General features: G+C 48.3%; 1 protein-coding gene across 7 annotated transcripts in view; it reads left to right on the top strand.

The window, feature by feature from the left end:
• LOC119160815 (endoplasmic reticulum transmembrane helix translocase) overlaps positions 1–24193 on the top strand; it is a 520848-nt gene that overhangs the window by 353914 nt on the left and 142741 nt on the right. For all 7 annotated transcript variants that reach the window (XM_075881403.1, XM_037413063.2, XM_075881402.1 and 4 more), the window contains 2 exons: positions 15605–15715; positions 20859–20984. In XM_075881403.1, coding sequence (XP_075737518.1) covers positions 15605–15715; positions 20859–20984 — 237 coding nt within the window. The remainder of the gene's footprint in view (positions 1–15604; positions 15716–20858; positions 20985–24193) is intronic.

Genomic DNA, 24193 nt, shown 5'->3' with positions numbered 1-24193 from the left:
GTGGGCTCGATGGGACTAAGACTGGTCATCTGCGTGGTCTCTTGGCTGGGAGGTGCTGCGCAGCAGGTAGATGCGTCATGATTTTGCAACAGCGGACAGCGTGACAAAGCGTCGGCATCTTGGTGTTTGCGGCCCGACCGGTATGTGACACTGTAGTCATACTCCTGCAGTCGGAGCACCCAACGACCGAGGCGTCCTGACAAGTTTTTTAATGATGACAACCAACAGAGCGCATGATGATCCGTGACGATCGTGAAGCGGCGGCCATACAAATAGGGGCGAAATTTTTGCACGGACCATACGATAGCGAGACATTCCTGTTCAGTGATGCTGTAATTGCGTTCCGCTGGGGAGAGAGTACGGCTCGCGTAAGCCACGACTTGCTCTTGTGAAGCCTGGTCACGCTGCAGCAGAACAGCGCCGATTCCGTGCCCACTTGCGTCAGTGTGTAATATAGTAGGGGCTGTGGGATCAAAATGGCGAAGAACTGGCCCTGACGTGAGGCATCGCTTCAGGGTCTGGAAAGCAGCTTCACAGTCATCTGTCCAAAGAAATGATGCACTTGTGGTCAGGAGTTTGTGAAGAGGAGCCGCGATAGTGGCAAAATCACGGACAAAACGGCGGAAGTAAGAGGCTAAGCCGAGGAAGCTGCGAAGGTCTTTGAGCGTGGTGGGCTTAGGAAAGTGCAGCACAGCGGCCACTTTGTCGGGATCAGGTTCGATGCCAAGCTTGCTGACAACGTGGCCTAACACTTTGATGCTGCGGCTCGCAAACCGACACTTCTTGGTATTTAGCTGGAGACCGGCTTTGGCTAGACATGTGAGCACCTCGTCTAGACGTTCTAGGTGTTGCGAGAAGCTGGATGAAAAGATGACGATGTCATCCAGGTAACAAAGACAGGTCTTCCATTTTAGGCCACGCAGCACCGTATCGATCATCCGCTCAAATGTGGCTGGGGCATTGCAGAGCCCAAAAGGCATCACATTGAATTCGAAGAGACCATCAGGAGTAGCAAACGCTGTCTTCTCTTTATCAGACTCATGCATCGGGATCTGCCAATACCCAGATCGTAGGTCGATACTTGAGAAATATTCTGCACCCTGTAAGGTGTCAAGTGCATCGTCAATTCGAGGCATAGGATATACATCCTTGCGCGTAATTTTGTTTAGTGCCCTGTAATCAACGCAAAATCGCACTGATCCGTCCCTTTTCTTAACTAGGACAACAGGAGAAGACCAAGGGCTTGTGGAAGGTCTGATAACGTTGCGTGCGAGCATGTCATTGACTTGTTCCTCGATGACCTTGCGTTCTGAAGACGACACGCGGTAAGGGCGACGGCGGATAATACGAGAACCGTCTGTGGCGATGTGATGAGAGGTCACCGTAGTTTGACCTAAGCCATCCGAACAAACGTCAAAACAAGTCTTGTGTTTTGTTAAAAGGGCCATTAAGTCATTAGTTTGCGTTGGAGTGAGATATGGACTCAAAGTGGCTTTAAGCGCATTAGATGAGCCTCCTGGTGGCGTACACTTAGCGACTGACGGCGGAGACGATACAGTGACGACACATACCGGTGCTATGTCGATAAGGCTGGCAACAGTGGACCCCTCTGGCAGTAGTTGTGGCTCTGTTGTCGTGTTGTAGGCGGTGAGACTGGCATGACCACGCGAAAACCGCACCAGACAACATGCGATGGCGATTCCTCGGAAAATGCAGCGCTGATCGGGGACAACCACTGCGTCACCGTCAATGGTATCGCTGGATCTAATGGTGAGGATACGTTCTTGGGCCGGGGGCAGTACAAAGTCTGCAGCTGCAACAAGGTGAGGCGACGAAAAATCGTAAGCACTAGAATTTTCAGTGTCCGTAATGCGAATAACGGGCGGACCACACGAAATGACAGCGGAAGCGGCTGACAGGAAGTCCCAGCCCAATATAATCGGATGAGCACATGAAGAAAGCACAGCCAATTGTATATGGTGACGAATTCCGTCGATCAGAACACGAACAGTGCATTGTCCAATAGGGTAAATTCTATTTTCATTAGCACCACATAACACCGGACCAACATATGGAGTTTGCACTTTTCGTAGACGATGACATAGTTCGCGATCAATGACCGAAATGGCTGCTCCAGTGTCCACGAGTGCGTCAACCGAAATGCCTTCTACACAAACAGTTAGTAAATTTGCAGGGCGCGCAGGAGGAATTGGGACACTTCGACGACAGGCAGTTTCTCCTCCAAAAACTGCAGCTGCTAGTTTTCCGAGTGGCTGTCGAGGGGCATCAGGGCAGAACGTAAAGGCGAAGTAGTACGGCGGAAGGGCGATGGTGAACGACGGCGGGGTGAGCGGGAAGAACGAGGTTCACCGTGGGACAAAGGAGGCGAAGGCGAACGTCGTGACGAGGGAATGTAGGTTCCTGGAACGTAGGGGTCAGACCTCGCAGCCCGGTCACTCTCGTACGAAGAATAACCTCGTCGTTCATCTTGCTGGCGCCGACGGCAAAAGCGGGAGATATGTCCTCTTATGCCACAGTAGTAACAGACGGGGCGCGTAGGGCGCCAGGCAGGGAAGTGTGGTTGTGGTGGTGCCTTGGCTGCCATCGCGGCCAAATGGTCGTATACGACGTCCGTAGTTACAGGTGGAGTAGGTGGAGGAGGCCGTGACACGACTTCGGCATACGTAGGCACATGTAAGGGCACAGGAGGCGGGGCACGTGCGACGCTCGTCATCGACGCCAATTCGTCCTTTATAATTTCCCGCAGGTTAGGAGGGGGTGAGCGGGCAGGTGAAGTCGGTGCGCTGGCAGGAACAAGGCTGTGAAGTTCCTCTCTCACTATGGTGCGAATTAGAGCTCGCAGCTCATGCTCGCCAGTAAGACGAGTGTCATAGGAGGCGTGTGGAAGGCGCATTGAGTAAAGTGCGTCCAGGCGCTGGCAGGTGGTAATAATGTCCTGAACTGTTGTCGGGCTCTGCATGACAAGAGCATTAAAGGCGACGGAGTTGATGCCTTTCATTACTTGCCGAATACGATCGGCCTCCGGCATGTCCTTTTGGGCGCGGCGGCAGAGGGCCAGAACGTCTTCAATGTACGATGTGTACGATTCGTCAGGCCCCTGGATGCGGGTAGCGAGCTTCTGTTTAGCTACCTCAGAGCGTCCTGTAGAAGTGCCGAATATTTGACGCAGCTGCACCGTGAATGCTGACCAATCAGGAAAGTCGCGTTCGTGGTTATGATACCACGTCTTAGCAACCTCCTTCAGATAAAAGGGTACATAGCGCAGCTTATGTGCCTCATCCCAGTAATTGCAAGCACTGGTACGGTCGTAACTGTCGAGCCATTCTTCTACGTCCTCACCGCGAAGGCCAGAAAACACTGGAGGGTCTCGTTGCGAGGTACTCACGGTGTGGTGAGGCCCAGCAGGCTGAGCGGGTGGTGCGAAGAAGGCGGTAGGGGGTGGGTCGTTTTGCGCCATCACTGTTGGCAAGCACAGCCGTCGACCTGATCGGAGCTCCAGGGGTGACCGGTAGTGCAGGAGGACTTGGGAATCACAGCACCTCCACCACTTGTGAGACGACGTCAGGTACGAAGGAGCGACCGTTTTATTGTCAACCCAGACGCGCGAGCCAGCAACCGAACAAGCAGCGAGCCGCTACGATGATGATGATCACGGTGCTTTGTATGCGCAGGTGAAAGTGAAAATGATGAGCAACACAATCAGCGCTCACAATATATATAGTATATAGGTACGTATACGTATTAATGAAGGCGGCAGTGGCGGCAAAAACCCAGCTGAAACTGCCCATATACATAATTGCTATCAAAATTTAAAAAAAAAACTGAACGTCTTCGGGGGACACGTCATGCGCGCGCAGTGAAACTGTGCACGCTTGCACGGTGTCGACGGACACAAACATGGTTACCGCGGAAAACTAATCAGTAAAGCGCCCTCCATATGCAGCGTGTCCCCACATATGTGACGCTAACTAAAAGCGTGGCACTGCCAACGCACAAAAATAGGTTTTTTTATTTTCGTTTTGAGGGGAAGGGGGGGAGGGGCACACTTACGCATGCGACCGCAGCGGCGAGAAAGGGTGCAACGCCGGCTCGTGAGGTGCAGGCCCGCCTCACGCAAACGCGGCCCGCGTGCCCGCCGCCACCGCTTCGCGCTTCGGTGGGGGCAGAGAAGCGGCGGAAGGTGCAGGCTCGTACCAAAATGACGAAATTTGGAGCAAAATTTTAAGATTGTCCATGGGGAAAGTTCGTTGTATCAAGGTTGTCTCCCGCGGTTACTTTGTTACATAGAGGTTGCAAATACATGTGCTCCTATGGAGCGACGGTGGGGAATAGAAAGACTTTGTTATATCCAGGAATTCATTATATGGAGGTTCATTATAAGCAGGTTTAATTGTACCACAGTGATATGATTATGGCTCCTGTAGATTTAAGGGGGATCTGAATTTTTCTGCAGTCCCAGCCAAATTCCTTTCATTAGACTGCAGTGTGCTGTGGTGCACACACCTGGGTTCATGCACATCCTTGAAACCCTTGAAAACCCGTGAATTGGAAAAGTTTTTTTTCAAGCCCTTGTATGTGCTGGAATTTTCGCAAGTCCTTGAAAATCTTTGAAGTTCCTTTTTGTTAATTTTTTAGGAACATTTTCACACATTTCACCGTCCATTATTTGTGATGCCGTAAATGTAGCAGGTGGCATATGTAAATTGTCTATTATAATAGAATGGAGATCATCAATTGCTTCTGCAAAGAACCAACAACGTGTATTTTTAATTGTAATAATATTTAGGGTTTTACGTCCCAAAACCAAGAAATATTGTGAGAGACACCAAAGTGGAAGGCTCCAAAAATGTTGACCATCTGGTGTTCTCTAACATGCCCTGACATCACACGCCATCACACGCTACACGGGCCTCTACAATTTCACCTATATCGAAACGTGACCGCCACAACTAGGATTGAACCCACGACCATCAAGTCTGCACTCTCTTGGGACATGCAGAAAAGCGTAATAAGATGAGAAAGGGGCTACTGGCTGTCACAGGTTACAAGACATCTGGTGCTCTATACAAATTTATAACAAAGGTGCATTGAATACAAAATTGGAAAAAAATATTGTGACTAATTTCAGTAGCATATTGGCGCGCGTATGTGCCATTGGTGGCGAGAACGAAGCAGCGCGAGTGACGTTGACCGAGGGCAAAAGACGAAGAAGTCGTTGCAGTCTTTTTCCTACGATCGATAAAGCGTATTTATGCTGGTTTCGCCGCTAGCATTTGACGGGTCAAAGCGTCTGCTATCCAGCCAGTTAACGGTCGAACACTCGTGAACATTTAAACAAAGGTAACTTTAATTAACAGGAATTGGGGTCACATTTTAACAAACATTCACAAGCACTCAGTAAGTCCCCGTAAAAAAGCGGTGCTGTTGCTCGGGCTGGTAGGGTGAGTCTGCCCGCCACCTGGCATATCTTCTTCCTTCGACGACCGGTGCTTTCACTCTCTCCGTGAGCAGACAGAGAAGGTGACTAACGACGCTCTGAAGGTCGTTTGCGGCGCCCGTTTAAAGTGGCCATAACAAAAGGAAAAGGGGTTTCAAGACGTGGAAGTAGCCCCAATTTGGGGCTTAAGCATCCCCCCCACTTCCGTTGGCGGCACTTGAAAGGCAAACACGGCTCCTGGCTGCTCTCTTCGAGAGGAGAGGGCACGCTCCCCGTCTGGTGTGTGCTTGTTTGACGCCACTGTTTGTTGGTGGCGTGGTCTGCTGGATTTTCTTCCGTACACACGTACTTCCACTGATCTGGTCGTGTGCTGGCACGTATGCGCTGAACTCGGTTAGCTACATACACTTAGAATCTTCGCGTTTCATTGTGGATGTATCCCAGAACTACCTTGCTGTCTGTGTAAAATGTGACAGAACTCGGCTGGAAGTCTAACTCTCGTAGTATGGCATCGGCCATTTCTGCAGCAAGGACCGCTGCACACAACTCCAGCCTTGGGATTGTGTGGTCTGGTTTCGGCGCGAGCTTCGCCTTTCCCATGACAAATCCGACATGTTTGTTTCCCTGCTTGTCGATTACCCGTAAGTACGCTACCGCGGCGATGGCACTCGTGGAAGCATCTGAGAACACGTGAATTTCTCTAGTGGCGGCTTCAGAAGTTGAGTGCAGTACATAAGTTCTCCGCACACGTAGGCAATGAAGTGCTTGTAGAGAATTCTTCCATTCATCTCAACTTTGTTTCTTTGCATCCGAAAGTGGCGTGTCCCAGTCGTAACCTTCCGTCATGAGGTCACAGAGCAGGTGCTTTCCCTGAACCGTTACAGGTGCCACGAACCCCAGCGGGTCGAACAGACTGTTGACAGTTGACAGCAACCCTCGCCGTGTGTAGGGCTGGTCTTGAAGAGGAGCTCTGAAGACGAAGGTGTAGTTGCCTACATCCCAAAGTAGACCGAGGCTTCTCTGCATATTTGATGCATCTTTGTTCAAGTCAAGACTTTTCAGTCCCTGCGCACGGTCTTGTGGAGAAAATGCATTCAGCACATTCTGCCTATTTGAGGCAATCTTGTGCAGCCTTATGTTAGCTGTAGAAAGCATTTTTTGCGTTCTCTGCAACAGACTGATGGCGTCTTCCTCACACGAAAGAGACTTGAGTGCATCATCGACGTAGAAGTCTCGCTCGACGAACCTCCTTGCATCTTCACCGAATCGTTGAGCAGCCTCTTGAGCAGTTTGCCGAAGCCCATATGTTGCCACCGCGGGTGAGGGATTGTTGCCGAAAACGTGCACCTTCATTCGGCACTCCATGATTTCTTGGGAGACGTCATTGTCCTTAAACCAGAGGAACCTTAGGTAGTTCTGATGATCTTCACGAACGACAAAATCGTAAAACATCTGCTCAATGTCCGCAGTTATCGCCACTGAATCCTGCCGGAAGCGTATCAGTATTCCCACAAGATTGTCAGGTCGGGTCCGGTGAGAAGGACACCATTCAGAGACACTCCTTTGTGCTGCGCGCTGGAGTCAAACACCACGCGGATTTGATCGGGTTTCTGAGGATGGTGAACGCCGAATATGGGTAGGTACCAGCCCTCTTCCTCGATGTTGAGTGGTGGAGCTTCCTCTGCATGACCCCTGACGAACAGTCCTCTCATGAAGAGCACGAAGCGCTCTTTTGTCTCGGGGTTTTTTCGCAACGTGCGTCGCAGCGAGTGCAGGCGAGAGAGAGCCTGTTCTCAGTTATTCGGAAGCCATCTTCTTGGTGAGCGGGGCAACCCAGTTGTTTGACCTGTCTTTGTATAATTCCCTATCCATAATATTGAGGAAGGCTCTGTCTTCTATAGACAGGGAACGCTCGTTGTCTTTTCGCGTTGGTCTCGAACAGGTTAGATGCCAAGGTGTCATCCGATGCTGTTATTGATGAGAAATCATTCTTGACCTGATGCCTATCCGCAGTGTAGAGAACCGGCGCTTCCATCACCATGAAATGTTTTGTACATGGGGTGAAAAGGGATGGTCTTCCGTTGCCCAGAATGTGTGTTTTTAACACATGTATGGTGCCTGTTTTACGCGTACGACCCAGGCAGACGTTTCCCACAATGACCCATCCGAGATCGAGCCTCTGTGCATAAGGAGCGTCAAGCGGCCCATTAATGGTCTGGCGAACTTTGTGGACTCTGAGAACGTCTCGACCGAGGCGGAGCAGCGTTCTTGCCTCTTTGAGAGGTGGAATGTGAGCGCCAATGGCCTTCAAGTGCGGGTAGTTCCGTGCTGCGTCTGGCGTTGGAACTTCTTCCCTGTTGTCCGGAATCTCATCGCACTCAAGAACAGGCGGAAGGGAGAGCTTGACATTGCCCGATACGCTCCGCACAAAAAAGTCGTTTGCGATCCTACCAACAACCTCAGTACTGCCGGAACAAGTGCGTAATGTGTACTGGGTAGGTGTGCCCTCCACACTGAACTCGGCGAGAAGTTCTGGCCGAACCAACGAACGATTACTCTGTTCATCGAGTATGGTGTACGCTCTTAATATCTTGTCAGGCTGAGATTGATGAGTCACATCCACGAGGCAGATTTTAGAGCACGATCTGTAGTTGTCGTTCCTGTTTGCCACCTCGGTACGCGTAGATGTGACTCTTTCATCCAAATTCTGAGCAGAGCTGTTATCGTGTTCAATAGGCTTCGGTGACTCTGAGCCCGTAGTTGATGGGTGAAGCGCTGTCGTATGATTACCGCTGCTGCATATGTAGCATTTTACGACCGCCTTGCGTTGCCACTGCGTGTGGTTTGAGGATAAACAACATCGTAGACGTATTCCATGCGCTTTAAAAAAGGTCATCCACTCTTCCAGTGTTTTTTTATGGAAAACGCGACACCTTGCAAGAGGATGAGGCTTCTTGTGATGCGGGCACCATTTTTCGAAGCTCTTCGATTCAAGCAGCTGCTTTGGAGTGGTTTTCTGAACCTGTTCGAAGGCGTGATCTACATTTGTTTTCCTTGCTGACACAGATGACTGTGCAGCGGGGTCTTGGTGGTCGTTTCTTCTTTTCGCTGTGTGATCGAAGGCGAGACGTGTTGTGGTTGCAGGATGAAGCTGGGATCGTTCCTCATGCTTGCCTGGTCTTGAACGAACTTTGAAAAAAACCGCAAAGGGTGGGAACGCAGTGTTGTTCTGTTTTTTGTATTTAGTCCCCATTGACATCCAATTTTCTTGAAGTCCAGATGGTAACTTGGAAACAATTTTGTTTACTCCTCTTGCGCTATCCAAATAGTTAAGACCGGCGAGGTAGGAATCAGATTTGGCAGCTTCGAGTTCCAGCAGGAGGTCTCCGAGCTCTTGCAATTTGGCATGATCCCGGCACGATATTTTTGGGAATTCCTCCAACCTCCTCAGCAGCACATCCTCAATTGCCTCGGGACGTCCGAAGGTGTTGTCGAGCCGTTTCCACACGATGTTTAAGCTCTTCGAGAAGTCATCCTCATGAACAGATTTCAACCTTCGAACTTGATGCGATGACTCGGGACCAAGCCGTTTGATTAGAAGGTTGAGCTCTTCCTGCGCAGAAAGGTCTACATCTCTGATGACGCCTTTGAAAGATGACTTCCAAGCTCGAAAGTTCTCAGGCCGATCATCAAACTTCGTAAGTCCTGTAGAGACAAGGTCCTTGCGGCACAGGAATTTGAGGACGCCGACATGCTCTGAGCTGGAACTGTTGGGTGCTGGCGTGTACGCAGGCGGCTGATGATAGTCACGCAAGTCCGTGAGGTGGTTGGTTACTTTGGCATGCTCCAAGCTCTGGCTTCTCGGATAAACAACTGGTGCCTGAAGAGACGTAAGCTCGGCATCACGTATGGCGGCTTGCTCAGTGATATAGCTCTAAACCCGTAGTGTCCGGTCTAAAGGTGGGTGTGTGCGCACACACTCCCCGCCATCCTGTTCCACAGCTGCCTCGAGTGCACTTGCCTGCGCGTCTGCAGCAGCTGCCTCTTTTTTTATGTTGTAATATCTCAAGCTCGGCCTCAATTCTTGCCCTCTCTAAGCGCATTGCGGCCTCTTTACGACCAAACTGAGCTCTTGCTTCGACGGCCTCTGCTTGCGCGTGGGCCTGCACAGCAGCCAGGCTAATCGTGGAGGAGCCCAATCGTCGTGATCGCCAGGAAGCTTTTGAGTGAGCCAATAGAGAGAACTGCGATGCTGTTTCCTGCGTCTTGTCGCGTTCTTGTGGCTTAGCCTCTCGTAACTTTTCGCTCACGGTCTTCATCGATTGCCTGTCGGAGCTGTAATTCGTGCCTGGCTTCAGACGTCTTCGCCTTCTCGAGAAAGGCTGAGTATCTTGCGGTAGCATGCTCGTAGCACTCGTAACTTGCACGAAGCTGCGTTTTGGCGCCGGTAAACTGCTCTCCCTTAGCGCGTGACAGTGCCTGAAGAGCGCTCTCCACATTTTTCCAAACAGAATCTAGTTTACGGCAGTGCTCTTCGCAGCTCGTTTGATACATTTCTTTAGCCTTCGTCGATAGGGTTGTTTTTCTTTGGGGCCGAATATTTGATGCGGAAGCTTCATCTTATGGTGTAACATTTGGACACTCATGCGTCAGCTCGTCCTGGTCCATTCTTGCTTGCACGTTTTGTCTCGGAGCGGACGTATGTGAAACAAATGGTGCTGAGCTGTGCGCGGAGCGTTGAGAGATAAAATGAGCCCACCTTGTTGCTGCCCTTCTGCTGTCAGCTGCTCAACTTCTTGGCGATGAAATCCTTGCAATGGGCGTGTGTCTGGGTTCAACCGGGGGTCTTGCCGTGGCGACGTATCCCATTGCTGGCGGACGTTGAGTTGGCAGCCGATTGCAGTTGAAGCGCTTTTTTACTATGCTGGTCTCGCAGCTCGCATTTGACGAGTCAAATCGTCTGCTATCCAGTCAGTTAACGGTCGATACTCGTGAACATTTAAACAAAAGTAATTTTAATTAACAGGAATTGGGGTCACATTTTAACAAACATTCACAAGCACTCAGTAAGTCCCCGTAAAAAAGCGGTGCTGTTGCTCGGGCTGGTAAGGTGAGTCTGCCCGCCGCCTGGCATTTCTTCTTCCTTCGACGACCGGTGCTTTCGCTCTCTCCGTGAGCCGACAGAGAAGATGGCCAACGACGCTCTGAAGGTCGTTTGTGGTGCTCGTTTAAAGTGGCCATAACAAAAGAAAAATTGGTTTCAAGACGTGGAAGTAGCCCCAATTTGGGGCTTAAGCGTCCCCCCCTCTTCCGTTGGCGGCACTTGAAAGGCAAACACGGCTCCTGGCCGCTCTCTTCGAGAGGAGACGGCACAGTATTTGTTCGAGGCGCTTTGTGTGCTCGTCGATCCCGCGTCGTCACACTGGTGGAGGTGCGGGGTAGTCTTCATGCTTGGCACCCCTTCGCGGTCCCGACATTCGAGCCCGGAATCGCTACCACCCGTCGACACACCAGTCCACCGTTTCAGTCGCCGTCTGCGAGGCCTGGCTCCCGAGCCTAATCCCTTGCCAGAAACTACCAGCAAACGCTTGCCGCCTTCAGCCACCATGGCTATTGCAGCTCCATCGCACATGACACTTCAGAATCCCATGATTCCTGACTGCTTTAATGGTGAGACCTATGAAGACGCACAAGACTGGCTGGACCAGTTCGAACGCTGCGCGAAGTACAACCAGTGGGCCACCCCAGAAGACAAGCTCGCGAATGTGTACTTCTACCTGAAAGGTAACGCCCAGACGTGGTACATCAACAGGGAAAGAAGCTTGGCTACGTGGGACGACTTTCGCAACCAGCTGATTGACACCTTTACGAGTCTCGACAGAAAGAAGAATGCACAACGTCTCTTGGAAGCTCGAATTCAAAAACCAAATGAGGGCGTTGCTATGTTCGCTGAGGACATGACCCGTCTTTTCGGCAGGGCAGATCCCGAGATGCCGGAAGACAGGAAGCTGCGGTATCTAATGCAAGGCATGAAGGAGCAAATGTTTGCTGGGCTAGTGAGAAATCCGCCAACCACAGTAGCTCAGTTCACGAAAGAAGCCACAGCTATTGAATAGGCCCTACAGCAACGGTACCGCCAGCAGTACCCGGTCAACTTTTGAGCGAGTAGTCCCGCTACAACTGCGGCGAGCCTCTGCGACAACGACAGGCCTCTGCGGGAAGTCATCCGGGAGATTTTGAGGGAAGAGCTTCGGCAGCTTGGTTTAATTCCAGCAACCGAACCGACGCCGGCATTGTCCTTTGTCGCTGATGTTGTCCGGGATAAGGTCCGTCAGGCTCTCTCTTCATCCGGCTATGATGATGTGTTACGACATTTGACTTATGCTGATGCAGTCCGACGCCCCGTCGTCGCGCCTTCAGCACAGCGGACTCCAATGACTGGATCACTACCAACCCTGCAAACACAGCCGCTCTCAGCACCGACAACATTCCCAACCGCACCGATCTCGCCGACAAGACGAATGCCGCTTAGCCAAAATATGAAGCCCACAACGTGGTTCAATAATGGGTCCCCACTTACCTACCAGCGTCGTAAAACAGATTTGTGGCGTACTGCTGACCGTCGACCGGTATGCTTTCATTCTGGCGAAACTGGGCACGTTTACAGAGTTTGCCGTTATCGCGACGCTCAGTACTCGATGTTTCCTCGCTATCATGATTACCCGTATACGTACGACGATCGACGCACGTACAACGACACTCTAATGAACATACCGCCACAGAATTCAATGAGGCCCGGGTCACCTTCTCCATCTCCTGCACGGGGCACTTCACCTAATCGTCGCAGTTTTGCCGACGTCACCAGAGGCAGGTCCCCTAGCCCGCGATGGGGAAACTCGACGCAGCGACCTCGGGGGGTGGGATTACCAATGATCGAACTTCCGAACAGCCCCCATTGCAAACATGTGACAGCTCGAAGCCAGCGATGCCGAAGACGACGACAGCAACGACTAATCCGACGAATAGAACTGCCGATGTAACCGACGTTATCAGCGCTGACCTCGTCGTTCACATTGATGGCCACCAAGTGACGGCTCTTGTGGACACCGGCTCCCACTTTTCTATAATAAGCCTGCAGCTAGCCGACAGACTAAGGAAGGTGAGGATGCCATGGCACGGACCCAATATAAGAACGGCAGGAGGTCAGTTGATGACACCGGTCGGAAAGTGCACGGCCCGACTCTTCATCGCTGGTTCCACCTTTGTCGCCACCCTCGTCATTCTTCACGAGTGCTGTAAACAGCTCATATTGGGAATGGATTTCTTGCGCAAATACGGGGCTGTAATTGACATCCGTGGCAGAAACGTAACGTTCGCTACAAGCTCGGAGACTGCTACAGATGAGGAACACTAGCCACCTCGTTTCCGTATTGTCGATGACGACGTCATACTGCCGCCACAGAGTTGTTCCCTCGTATCCGTGCACTGTGACATCTTACAAAACGGTACTGGCATCGCTGAACACATCAAGGAGCTTGCATTCACTAGCGGCATTTCTGTTGCCAGGGCTGTCATCACTGTTATTGACGGATGCGCTGAACTCTTATTGACAAATTTCAGTAGAGAACACCCACGCATAGTTAATGGCACGGCTATTGCTTATTTTGACGAACTCTCCCAAACGGAAGATTGTCATTTAGTAGAGGAAGCAGCAGCGTCTACTATCACTACACCGACACCTGTTGACGTTGGTCCAACGCTATCTCCCATTGAGCGAGACCGCCTTCTTACGCTGTTCAACAAGCACGGCTGCTTCTCATCCACATCAAGAGTTGGTCAAACGGCACTGACGAAACATCGCATCATCACGGATCCCGACGCCAGACCCATCCGGCAAAATCCTTATCGAGTCGCCCCAAAGGAGCGTGAGGCAATTCAAAAACAGGTGAAAATGATGCTAGAAGATGGTGTTATTCGGCCATCTAACAGTCCTTGGGCATCACCTGTAGTACTCGTCAAAAAGAAGGATGGCAGCTTGCGTTTCTGCGTTGACTACCGGAAGCTCAATCAGATCACAAAGAAGGACGTCTACCCTCTGCCGCGTATTGATGATTCATTAGATAAACTACGAAACGCATGCTACTTTTCGTCCATGGACTTGAAAAGCGGCTACTGGCAAATTGAAGTGGATGAGAGAGATTGTGAGAAGACCGCCTTTGTTACGCCCGATGGACTTTATGAATTTCAGGTACTTCCTTTCGGTTTGTGTTCGGCGCCAGCAACATTCCAGTGTCTCATGGAGACGATTCTGTCGGGACTCAAGTGGCAAACCTGCTTGATGTACCTCGACGACGTGATTGTCTTTTCGGCGACTTTCGAGGAACACTTATGAAGGCTTGAAGCAGTTTTTGGGACTCACTTAATATTTGGGACTCAAATATTAAGTGAGTCCCTATTTGGGAAAGCACTATGTATAGGTAGCTAGGTAATATTTTATAGCATTTTTGCTTTACTAAAAGCCTGATAAGTTGGGCTAGTTGGCATGCATTCATTATTATTTTTTTTTGATGTATTGGTCTGTATTGAAGGGGTACACTGTCAAATAGACAAAGTTGTGCTCCTTTGTGTCTTTTAGCAGCATTTTTTTTTTGTTTCTCATTAGTGCGTAGCACTTCACGCTGCATGTAAGAAAAGAAAAACATGCTATAGGCCTGTGTATTCAGATATAGGTGTATGTTAAAGAACCCCAGTTGGTCGAAATTTCCGGAGCCCTCCACTACGGTGTCTTTCATAATCAATCATATGGCGGTTTTGGGACGTTAAACCCCACATATCAAATCGGCACAAAAAGCTGCTTCGCCATTTGATGGGAGCGATGCTCACCTGCAAAATGGCACAGAGTGCTTGTGTATTCTTTAATGTACTAATTAATGTTTCAATGTGCATTGCCATACCTGATTATAGTGAGAATAAAGGTAACGAAAAAGTTAAGCGAAACCTAATGTGAGACTCTGAGGTCTGAGAGTGGCACTCGCACTGTCGGCAAACATGTGACAATGAGCCATATTCCTCTTTTTTTTTTTTTTTTTTTTTTCAGTCAATGTACTATTGATCCTTGCCCTCCCACGTCTGATTGTGCACTGCCTCTGGGATGGTCACACCTTTGACCATGCAATGATGTCGTGTGATGACGTCATGATGCAGCGTCGTGATGACATCACATGCGGGCGTCCTCAAGCCGTAATCTCTGATCACATGACTCTTTACACGTGACAACACTGTTTTGCTCACCGTTATCAACCCAACTGTCAATCTGACACTTCACTTTGTGGCCCCTAATCGGCACTTTCTTATTGTTCTCCCCCAGTGCGAGGTACAGTTTCGTCATTGAGGGTGTTGTCGAAGTGAATGGTAGATGTGCTGTTTGGTGCGTCGGTTTTGGTTTCGCCAGCTAAACTGGCCAGATTTAATTGCCCTGCAAGGATTACCACTGACCGCCTTTCTGAAATTTCATAGTGGCTATAGAGTATATCCGTAGAAAGGGCTTGATTTCCCATTTGACTCGACCTGCAATTGCCCGCAGTTAAGCAGCTAATTATGTTAATTTCTACAGTTACTGCTGTAATTAATGTTTGTACACATCTGAAGATGTCTTCTGCCTCAGGAGAGGGAATGCCGTAGCTGGCACGCAGATACCTCCTTTCTATAATATTTTAATAATATTGGACACAATTCTTGATGCACCCTGTATAACTTTATTTGAGCCAGAACCATTCATTTCGTATCAATTGAAGTATATGATGAAGTGAATGTCGGAGACTAAGCAGAATGAAGCGTGTGGTTGAGATCTCCATCATTTGGCTCAACTATCTCAGCTGCTCACAATCTTTTAATTATTTCAACAAATTTTCAATAATCCTGTCAGTTATTGGCCTCTATGTTATGTTAAGTTAGGCTATAATATCATGTGTGTCCAATATAAAACTTAATTTGAACCAGAAGAGTTGATGTCTATTTTTAATAAGACAATTTTTAAGAATATTTAGAAAACTGTAAGTAAGTGCTAAAGGTGATGTGTTTGGAAGAGAAACTGGGGTGTCGCACGTACGCATGTTACCAAAAAATGGCCTTGTGTCTTGTGTGCAGTTTACCCGCATTCCCGAGGACTATGACGAGGTGTACTTGCGCATGTCACGGCGTGGAGCACGAGTGTTGGCCATGGGACGCTGTGTGTTGGGACAGTTGAGTCACCAGCAGGTGAGCAGAGTGACAAAAGTTTGGTGCACCAGTCACCTCTCCGTTGCACCGTCATTGGGCGCGTGCCGACTTGGTCGTGTGAAAATGCGGATATTTTGGTTTTGATACATCACTGCTCCTTAGAAATGGGAACTAACAAAGCCTACTCAAGCCTGCATGAACCACATGCTTAGTTGTACAGCCTGAATTTTTATACAGTAGACTCGCAATAATTCAAATTCTGATAATTCATATTTTTGGTTCATTCAAACAAAATTCAATATTTGGTTGGCTCTCTATTCTTCAAAAGTCGATTCAAACTTCATCATTCGGTTAATTCATTCTTTTTGTGGTTTCATACCAGAAAATATCTGCTGCTTTTCCTCCACTATTTAAAATTTTGGGTGTTTATATAATCCTAACAGTCTAAAAATGAAAAATAAACGTCTCAGGCCTTCAAGGAAGAAGGCTTTGCTAGTAAACAAATGTTTGAAACAAAGCACACGCATGGTAAGCTGCGATGCTTCTCAACTGATATAGAGAGCTTTGTGCTGAAAGAACATAGAGCTAAGGAGCAGCTGGCGATTCACAATTTCTTTAGGACGTCTGATCAGAAGTAAGTGATTGATAAACTTGTGGACCTTACACCTCTGCTTTCTGTTCATTGCGTGTAGTTAGGGTTCGAAACGCTTAAAAAATTTTGAATGTGGTAAAATAATGCCTAATCATAAGGTGTAGTGTCACCCTACCCACAATTATATATCTCAGAACTTCCTATAATTCAAACTTCTTGATAATTCAAACAAAATTCAGAAGTCCTTTCAAGTTTGAATTAACAAGAGTCGACTGTATCTACTGGTATGTTTGTTCATTTGCACGGCGTCTTGCGGCAGTTCCGTGCAGTTCTACCCGCAGTGTCTATGCCCTCGAGAATATAATAAGAGAAGTGTTTGAAAGAATTTCTTATTAAAAAAGCAGTCAACTTTGCCATACTCTGGTGCCATGAAGTGCATGTATATAACATTTTATCCTTCATCAGCAGCATAAGTGGTCACCATAAGTAAGTAGGCTAAAGGCAAATGCACAGAGTTAAAGGGGACAATTACTTAGTTTTATAATTTTTGCAGAACTGGATGAACGCATTCCGAGTACAGTGATCGGTTTGTTACTGTGTTGAGAATGCCTTTGCTTGTAGACTCTGAAATGTTTAGTAAAAGGGGGAACATTCCTTGAAATGGTCAGTTAAAAACACTTTTTCATGTTACTTTCAAAGTGTAGTAGCTTCTGTTCTGGTGAGGCTAAATTGTGTCACTATCATAAGTTCATCATTAGTGGAGAAAATCATTTGTGAATTGCACGCAAAAAGCTTCGTATGTTACGTAAACAAATTCGGTGTATTTTCGCGACATTGGCTCGATTAAATTTTTTGAAACTTCGTATGCTAGGTCTATGGCACCCACAAATGACAATGTACTGTTATTTTTATTAATTAGAAGCTACACAGGACTCAGTAATCACCTTCAAAATTTATGAAGTCACTGTGTTCATTGCGGGAATCACAAAAATGGTGTCTCTGCCCGCATTTTCTTTTCCCATGTTTTGTCACTTACCATTGCCGTATCGGAGTAAGGGTGGTGTTTTTGTGATTGTGAAATTGTACTTCACTAATACATGAAAAATTGTCTTGCTCTTTAGTATTCCTTTAAAGTGACATGATTTACTCTCAGTCAAGTTCTCCTAATTTGATCCAAATGTGACCAACAGTATTATCCAGCTGGTGGGGTGAATTGCGCTGAAAAAAAAAAATACCGCTGCTTTATTTAGTACTGTTTACTTAGTACCCCATTTAGTCTTAATCAAATGTGTACTTCATAGTGTGCTCAAATCTAATGCACATTGGATTTTATAATGCTTAGACAAAAAGCAGTGATTCCTTCAGCTCTGATTGTTAGTTCTTTAGCATGTAAAAGGACTGATCTGTCGAGTGAGCTGCTACAATTAAAGCCTGAAACTTGCACATTGTTGCTATCCCATGCAAAAGAAAACTGGTTGATCTGTCACATCAGAGTAATGCCAGCTTCACTAGGAGATACTGTATACGTATACTTGTTTAATGGCTGCACCAATGTTAAAGCAGCACCTACAGCTACAGAAGTCCCCTCAAACAATCTAGTATTTAAAAATTACCTGTGTAGTGGCCGCACCTTTTATTCTTTAGGAGGTTAGCAGTGTTAACTGCTGTTTGGTGTGTGAATCATGCAGCCTTTTTTTTTAAACACCTGACTGACTGGTCAGGTGTTCGCGAATGTTAAAAAAGAATGTGTGAGATGGTGGGGCTCTCAAGAAGGTGCACCCATAAATAGAAATGCACAGAGGTGCACTTGCTGAGACTAGCATAGAGTATAGTCACAGACACAGAAGACTCACTTCTACTGTGCTATATTACGAAGATGCGAAATGATGGCTACCCTATTTTGACAGAGACGCTGCGCATGACAGTGGTCGGCTTTTCGTGAGGCTAAGGCATTTTGGTTAGATCTTTTAGAGCCGGGAATAGATGGATCAGAGGATTCATAAAGTGAAAGAATTTTCTCTCCGTCCATGTACTACGACATGTCAACATCTACATCAAAGCAAAAATATAAATGTTGCCTTTCTTGTTTGTTTGTTTCTCCTTGTACAATTGAATGCTGCAGTTAATTAAAGGCATGTATCACCAAAACTAATTACAAAAAAGAACCGTTGTGGCCCTTTCTGCATGTAATGATCACACCTGTGATTTTCAACCACAAGTGTCTGGGAATAAAACCTGCAGACTCAATGGAAGTAAATACTGTATGTGGGGGTGCTGACACTCCCTGTAATGTTGTTTATGCCGTGTGGTGCACGTGTCTTGCCCCAAGGCCACATTTCGGGTGATGATCGCCGCACGATAGATGGCGTTGTGTTCGCGTTGAGTACTACTGTTGGTAGAGTGGTAGCACTGGCGGTGATCCCTGGCGGAAGGCAGGCCTTGGTGGCGGGCGAGAGTTGAGAGAGTCTCTTCTTTGCGTGGTGGTTGCCGCGAACGGTTGTCTTTAGCGTGGGTCCTCGGTGCGTGGCACCGCGGGCTGCGACGCCGGGGGCCTGCGTGGTAAGTAAAGCGTTGGCGACTCGACCTTGGGTGTGTTAGTGTGTTTGTCGTGTTATTGTGTTACGATGTCCTAGCGTATTACATAACGAGTTATGTATCGATCTGGCGCACGATGTCGTTATAAATTAGTTAAATAAATGTATGTATGTTAGTTGGTTTGCACCGACCATGTCTGCTGTGTCCGTTCACTCCAAGAGCGTGGCATGGTGCTCGCTCGCCAATTCGAGACCCCACAAGTATCAGCATTGGACCATTTGTCTGGCAAATACTAAACTAATTGTGTTAGAAACTATGTAATTTGTGATTTGATAAATTTTGTTACAGGGAGAAAAGGCAAGCAGAATATATTTACAATGTATGTACCAGATTCGCGCTTCATCTCTGGTAGCACTTCATAGCAATATAGCAATACCGTATTTACTCGCGCAATGAACGCACTCTCATGATAAACGCACCCCCAACTTCAGTCGTCAAAATGTGGGCTTTTTTGTTCTCCGCGTAATAAGCGCATCCCCTACATTCATCCGCTGCAGTCGCGCTAACCAACATCTGGCGCCTCAGTATCTTTTGGATCTATTCAGTTCTATTACCCCCTGGACCACCTCGGCTCGCTCTCTCCCCCCCTTCGTTTCATGCCGCGCACCGTATTGTTGTTCTTTCTATCTGCGCGCCGCACATTTGCTGTGTTTTTTTCATTATCCGTGCACCACAGTGGGGTTCACAAGCCCCGCCGCAGGGGTCTAGTGGCTAAGGTACTCGGCTGCTGACCCGTAGGTCGCGGGTTCAAATCCCGGCTGCGGCGGCTGCATTTCCGATGGAGGCGGAAATGTTGTAGACCCGCGTGCTCAGATTTGGGTGCACGTTAAAGAACCCCAGGTGGTCAAAATTTCCGGAGCCCTCCACTACGGCGTCTCTCATAATCATGTGGTGGTTTTGGGACCTTAAACCCCACAAATCAATCAACAGTGGGGTTCACGAACGGTGCGAGTGTAGAGACATCGCAGCTGATAAGCACACTGTTAATGAAGGTCACCAAACAGACTGTTCCAACCGACAGTCACTTCCTGCAAATACAAAAGTTTAAGACCCAATTGTGTGCATGTGATTTTCGAGCGACGATAACAGGATCTGCTGTTGCGAAGGGTCATTCGTTGCTGTTGTGTCACAGGATTCTGGAAAACGAGAAAAATTCGCTTGTCGCCCTGGAAAGATCATGACGTTTTTTGCAACATGGTAGCGCCCCCCATTCTCACTTCTCTTCCGCGCATACAGGAACTTCTCATGTGGAAGCGAGGTTGCGATCGTATTTTGTCAACGTATTCGATCGTATTTTATCAACGATCTTTTTTATGCTTCAGGGGTAGCTTGCTGTAATGTTGGTTAGTTGCAACACTGTCAATGGCGTCGTCATGCGAGGTTGCCACGAAGTTCGCTAAGTGCGTCGAAGCTATGTAGCATTATAGCCCACACTTCTGGGGGCCCCTCGAGATTACAGCAGATACCACTGTTGAGGTTCAGCGATTGTGAGATAAGATAGCAGCCAAGCGCTTTTATGTCGTGCCTGGGCGACACTGTGACAGCTTGCAGAAGATAGCGCCATCAACCACTGAAGATGAGTTAAGTGCAACAAAGAAGCTGTTTCCAAGCAGTGTTGTACGTATATATCAATTGTGAAACGCAAAAGAACCTAACTATTTATTTTTTGCATTGCCGCATTTTTAGCTTATTCCAAAAAAGTTCTCATAAAACTTGCCCCGCATAATAGCCACACGCTAAACTTTCCTTTGATTTTTTTTAGGAATAAAGTGCGTCTATTACAGAGTAAGTACGGTAATTAGTTCCAATTTACCCTTTTTATTCTACCCAAGGCAGGCTGGTGTTCTCAGATGGATTCTTCAGTTATGCACTGTCCCTTTAGGCCACCAGTGTGTCACATGAGTGCTTACGTGTGGGTTATTCCAAATTAAAGGTGTGGGTCAAAATGAAGTAGCCTACTTGGAGAGTCTGAATGAATCACCCTTGTAATTTCAGGTGCGAGACCTGAAACGGGATGCGGTCGAGCAGAACCTGGACTTTGTCGGATTTCTAGTGATTTCATGTCCCCTCAAGAGTGACTCGCTTGCTGTCATCAAGGAAATACAAGCCTCTAGCCATCACGTAAGCATTTAGTTCTACTGAGAATCTGGAACGGTCATTACCAGGTGCACTGCTTAACAAAAAACACAGCTGTTGCCTTATTTGTGTAAAGAAAAGTCATGTTCCCCACACCTTAATATTAAAACAGTGTTTTCCGAATAAGGTGTGCTTAGCCTTAAAACTAAGGCTTGCCAAGTGTGCGAAATGCAGTAGAATCTCAATGATACAAATTCAAAGGGAGCACACAAAATATTCGTATCATCCCGAATTCGTATGAACCAAAAATAAGTTAAAGCAGTTAATGAAGATGAATAAGAGCTTTATTGACAACTACTTCTTGCTGAAGAAAGACCATGATGTCAAACTCCTGCCTTCACCATCTCTCAATAAAGTGCCGTGGTTTCCTCACTCATTCCGCTGGCGCAGCGCGGTCACACGTGAAGTCAAAGGGAGCCAAAGCAGCCAAACTCATTGGAAATTTACTCACTTCGCCGCTCAAGCGGCTGGGAAACTGTGCTGCGAAGTCGACACGAAAAAAATCAGTCCTGGAAAATTCACAAGGCAGAATTCAAGTGAAAACACCCGAGCGGCCACAAAACTACGTCCATGCCCTCCGAAAATGTTCTCATTTGTATTGCCCCTCGTATATGCCACCGCTGCCGCCTACATCACCGCTCGAGAATTCATTCCATTTTGCCCGTTTTGCATGCAAAGTTATGCATTCAAAGCACTGAAAAGAAACAACTTACACCTTTACAAACGTTGTTTCGGAAGACACGCCAGCAGAAACGCCACAGGCGGATGCAGTGGTGATGGGTTCAGCCGGCAGTGCAAAAGCGAGACACGTTGGGGGGGGGGGGGGGGGGGGAGTTGACACCTATAAAGTAGTTTCCCCCTCATGGCGCACGTGTCTTGTGCATGAGCCGAGTTCAGGGGTGAAAACTATCGTGCGGTAGAAGGCGGTGTGCTTGCCAGCGGTTATTACCACCACCATCATCATCATGGTTAGAACAGTGGCGCTGGCAGTGACGTCTGGCGGAAGGTCATGGCAGCGGCAGGGGAGAGTTAAGCGGGGCTCTTTGGCGTGTGGCAGTTGACGCGAATGGTTGTCTCTAGAGGTGGGTCTGCCGTGGGCGGCACTGCGGGCCGTCTGCGGTGGACCCTTGGAGTGAGTCAAGTGTTGGCGAAGCTGCCTTGTGTGTGTTCTTGTGTTTGTTATGTTTTTGTGTGTTGTGCACTATTGTGTAAGCTTGTTTAGAGTGTTGATCACAATATATGTTATATTAATTCATCTGACGATATCGTTGTTCTAAAAGTAGCTAAAAAAAAATGTGTGTGTTGTTTGGTTTGTTCCGACTGTGTCTACTGTGTTCGTTCTCTCCAAGAGCGCGACACTCTCTTCAGATTGAGACCCCACACTGGCTGCCCAATGTGGAGTTCTTGGAGCATTAGACGACAGCTTTAGCGGTTCGGTACAACCTTTTCTTTGAGCATGGGGAAAGTAGACCTAGGAGGACTTCCCATTGCTAGCGTAAGTGGTGTTTCCGATGGAGGCGGAAATGTCGAGGCCCGTGTGCTCAGATTTGGGTGCACGTTAAAGAACCCCAGGTGGTCAAAATTTCCGGAGCCCTCCACTACGGCGTCTCTCATAATCATATGGTGGTTTTGGGACGTTAAACCCCACAAATCAATCAATCAATCAATCTAGCGTAAGTGGTGTGCTTTGTTTAGAGCGAGGAGGTCGGTTGTTGGGACGTGTTTGAACTTGTCGGCATGATGAGTTTTTTTTTCCTGCTCGCAAGTGTTCCTTTCTTTTGTGGTTGGCTTTTGAAGAATGTTGTTGATGGTGCGAGAACTATGCGATCTGCTTCCTGGGGTGAGCAGAGCTTAGAACTTGTAGGTTGTAGGCCAAGCCTGAAGCGAGTTTGTATGAAAGCCTGGTAGGTGGTCCGATTTTCTGTAAATACCTTCTTCTATCTCTTTCGGCTCAGGGAGTCGGGCCTCATTGCTGATTTGTTTTGTGGCTCGCTCTGTGTCGTTCTGACACCGTCCTGGATGGTGGGCACCGATCGCTCGATAAGCTGCTGTGTGCGGTGAGCGATAGGGCCACCTTAGGGGTGGATGTCTCCTTGTGGCTGCCTCTTCTATGCTTAAGCTGGGTGCTGCGTGGATGGCAGTTGTTGTCAAGTGACTCATTAGGCCTAAGGCTCTGCGCAACTGCCTGTCGCACGTGGCATCACTAGAAAGATTGTGGCGTTGGAGTGTTGCACTCTGCTTCCATCACTTTTTTTTTTATCTTGCGATGCAGGAGTTAGGAAACGCGACTTTGGTTTTATTTTCGATGAGCGTCTCGGCCGCTGCTGATGTATTTGCTAGCAGTACTGATAGATTGATTTGATTGATATGTGGGGTTTAATGTCCCAAAACCACCAATTTACACCAATAAATTTCGACCACCTGGGGTTCTTCAACGTGAGCCCAAATCTGAGCACATGCGCCTACAGCATTTCCGCCTCCATCGGGAATGCAGCCGCCGCAGACGGGATCTGATCCCGCGACCTGCAGGTTAGCAGCCGAGTACCTTAGTCACTAGACCACCGCGGCGGGGCATAGCAGTACTCACCATGAATCCACCTGGGCGAGGAGCATGAAGTTCTCTTCTCTTTGCCCTATTGCATTGTTCTGTGAAGTGTTTTGGAATGTACGTAGCGGGAGATATGTAGCCCGCGGCTGGCTGTCTTCTGCGCATCATCAGCGCTGTTGGCCAGGAATTTGGTCGTGAGATCAAGCGATGGACGTGCCTGGGACCTGCACAACTGCCTGCAGTTCGGCGCCCTCGTGAGTGCTGGCCGCAACCAGAAGACGTGTCGGCATGAGTGACGGTTCGTAGCGCCGACAGTATCATTGCCGATGTGAGATTGGTACTGAGGTGAAGTGGTCGAGCTGGACAGTGCAGCAGTGTCGACCGGCGGCGGTGTCATGGTGCACGGACGTTTTTCGGGGGCATGTGTTGTCATTTTTTGTTAGAGCTTGTGTAGTTTATTTTTTTTCTTTGTTATTTTTAGGATATGGTTTGAATTAAGGTTGCAGAAATATGGGGGTGCTGACACCGCCTCTAAAGTAGTTTGCCCCTCATGGCGCCTGTGTCTCGCGCATAAGCAGCATTCAGGGGTGACGACTATCGCGCTGTAGGGGGTGGTGTGCTGGCCAGTAGTTATTACCGCCATTAT

Source organism: Rhipicephalus microplus, chromosome X (assembly GCF_043290135.1).
Source record: "Rhipicephalus microplus isolate Deutch F79 chromosome X, USDA_Rmic, whole genome shotgun sequence".
NCBI classification, from domain to species: Eukaryota; Metazoa; Arthropoda; class Arachnida; order Ixodida; family Ixodidae; genus Rhipicephalus; species Rhipicephalus microplus.
Note: the sequence above shows the minus strand (reverse complement) of the source record. Positions and strands in the feature narration are given on the sequence as shown.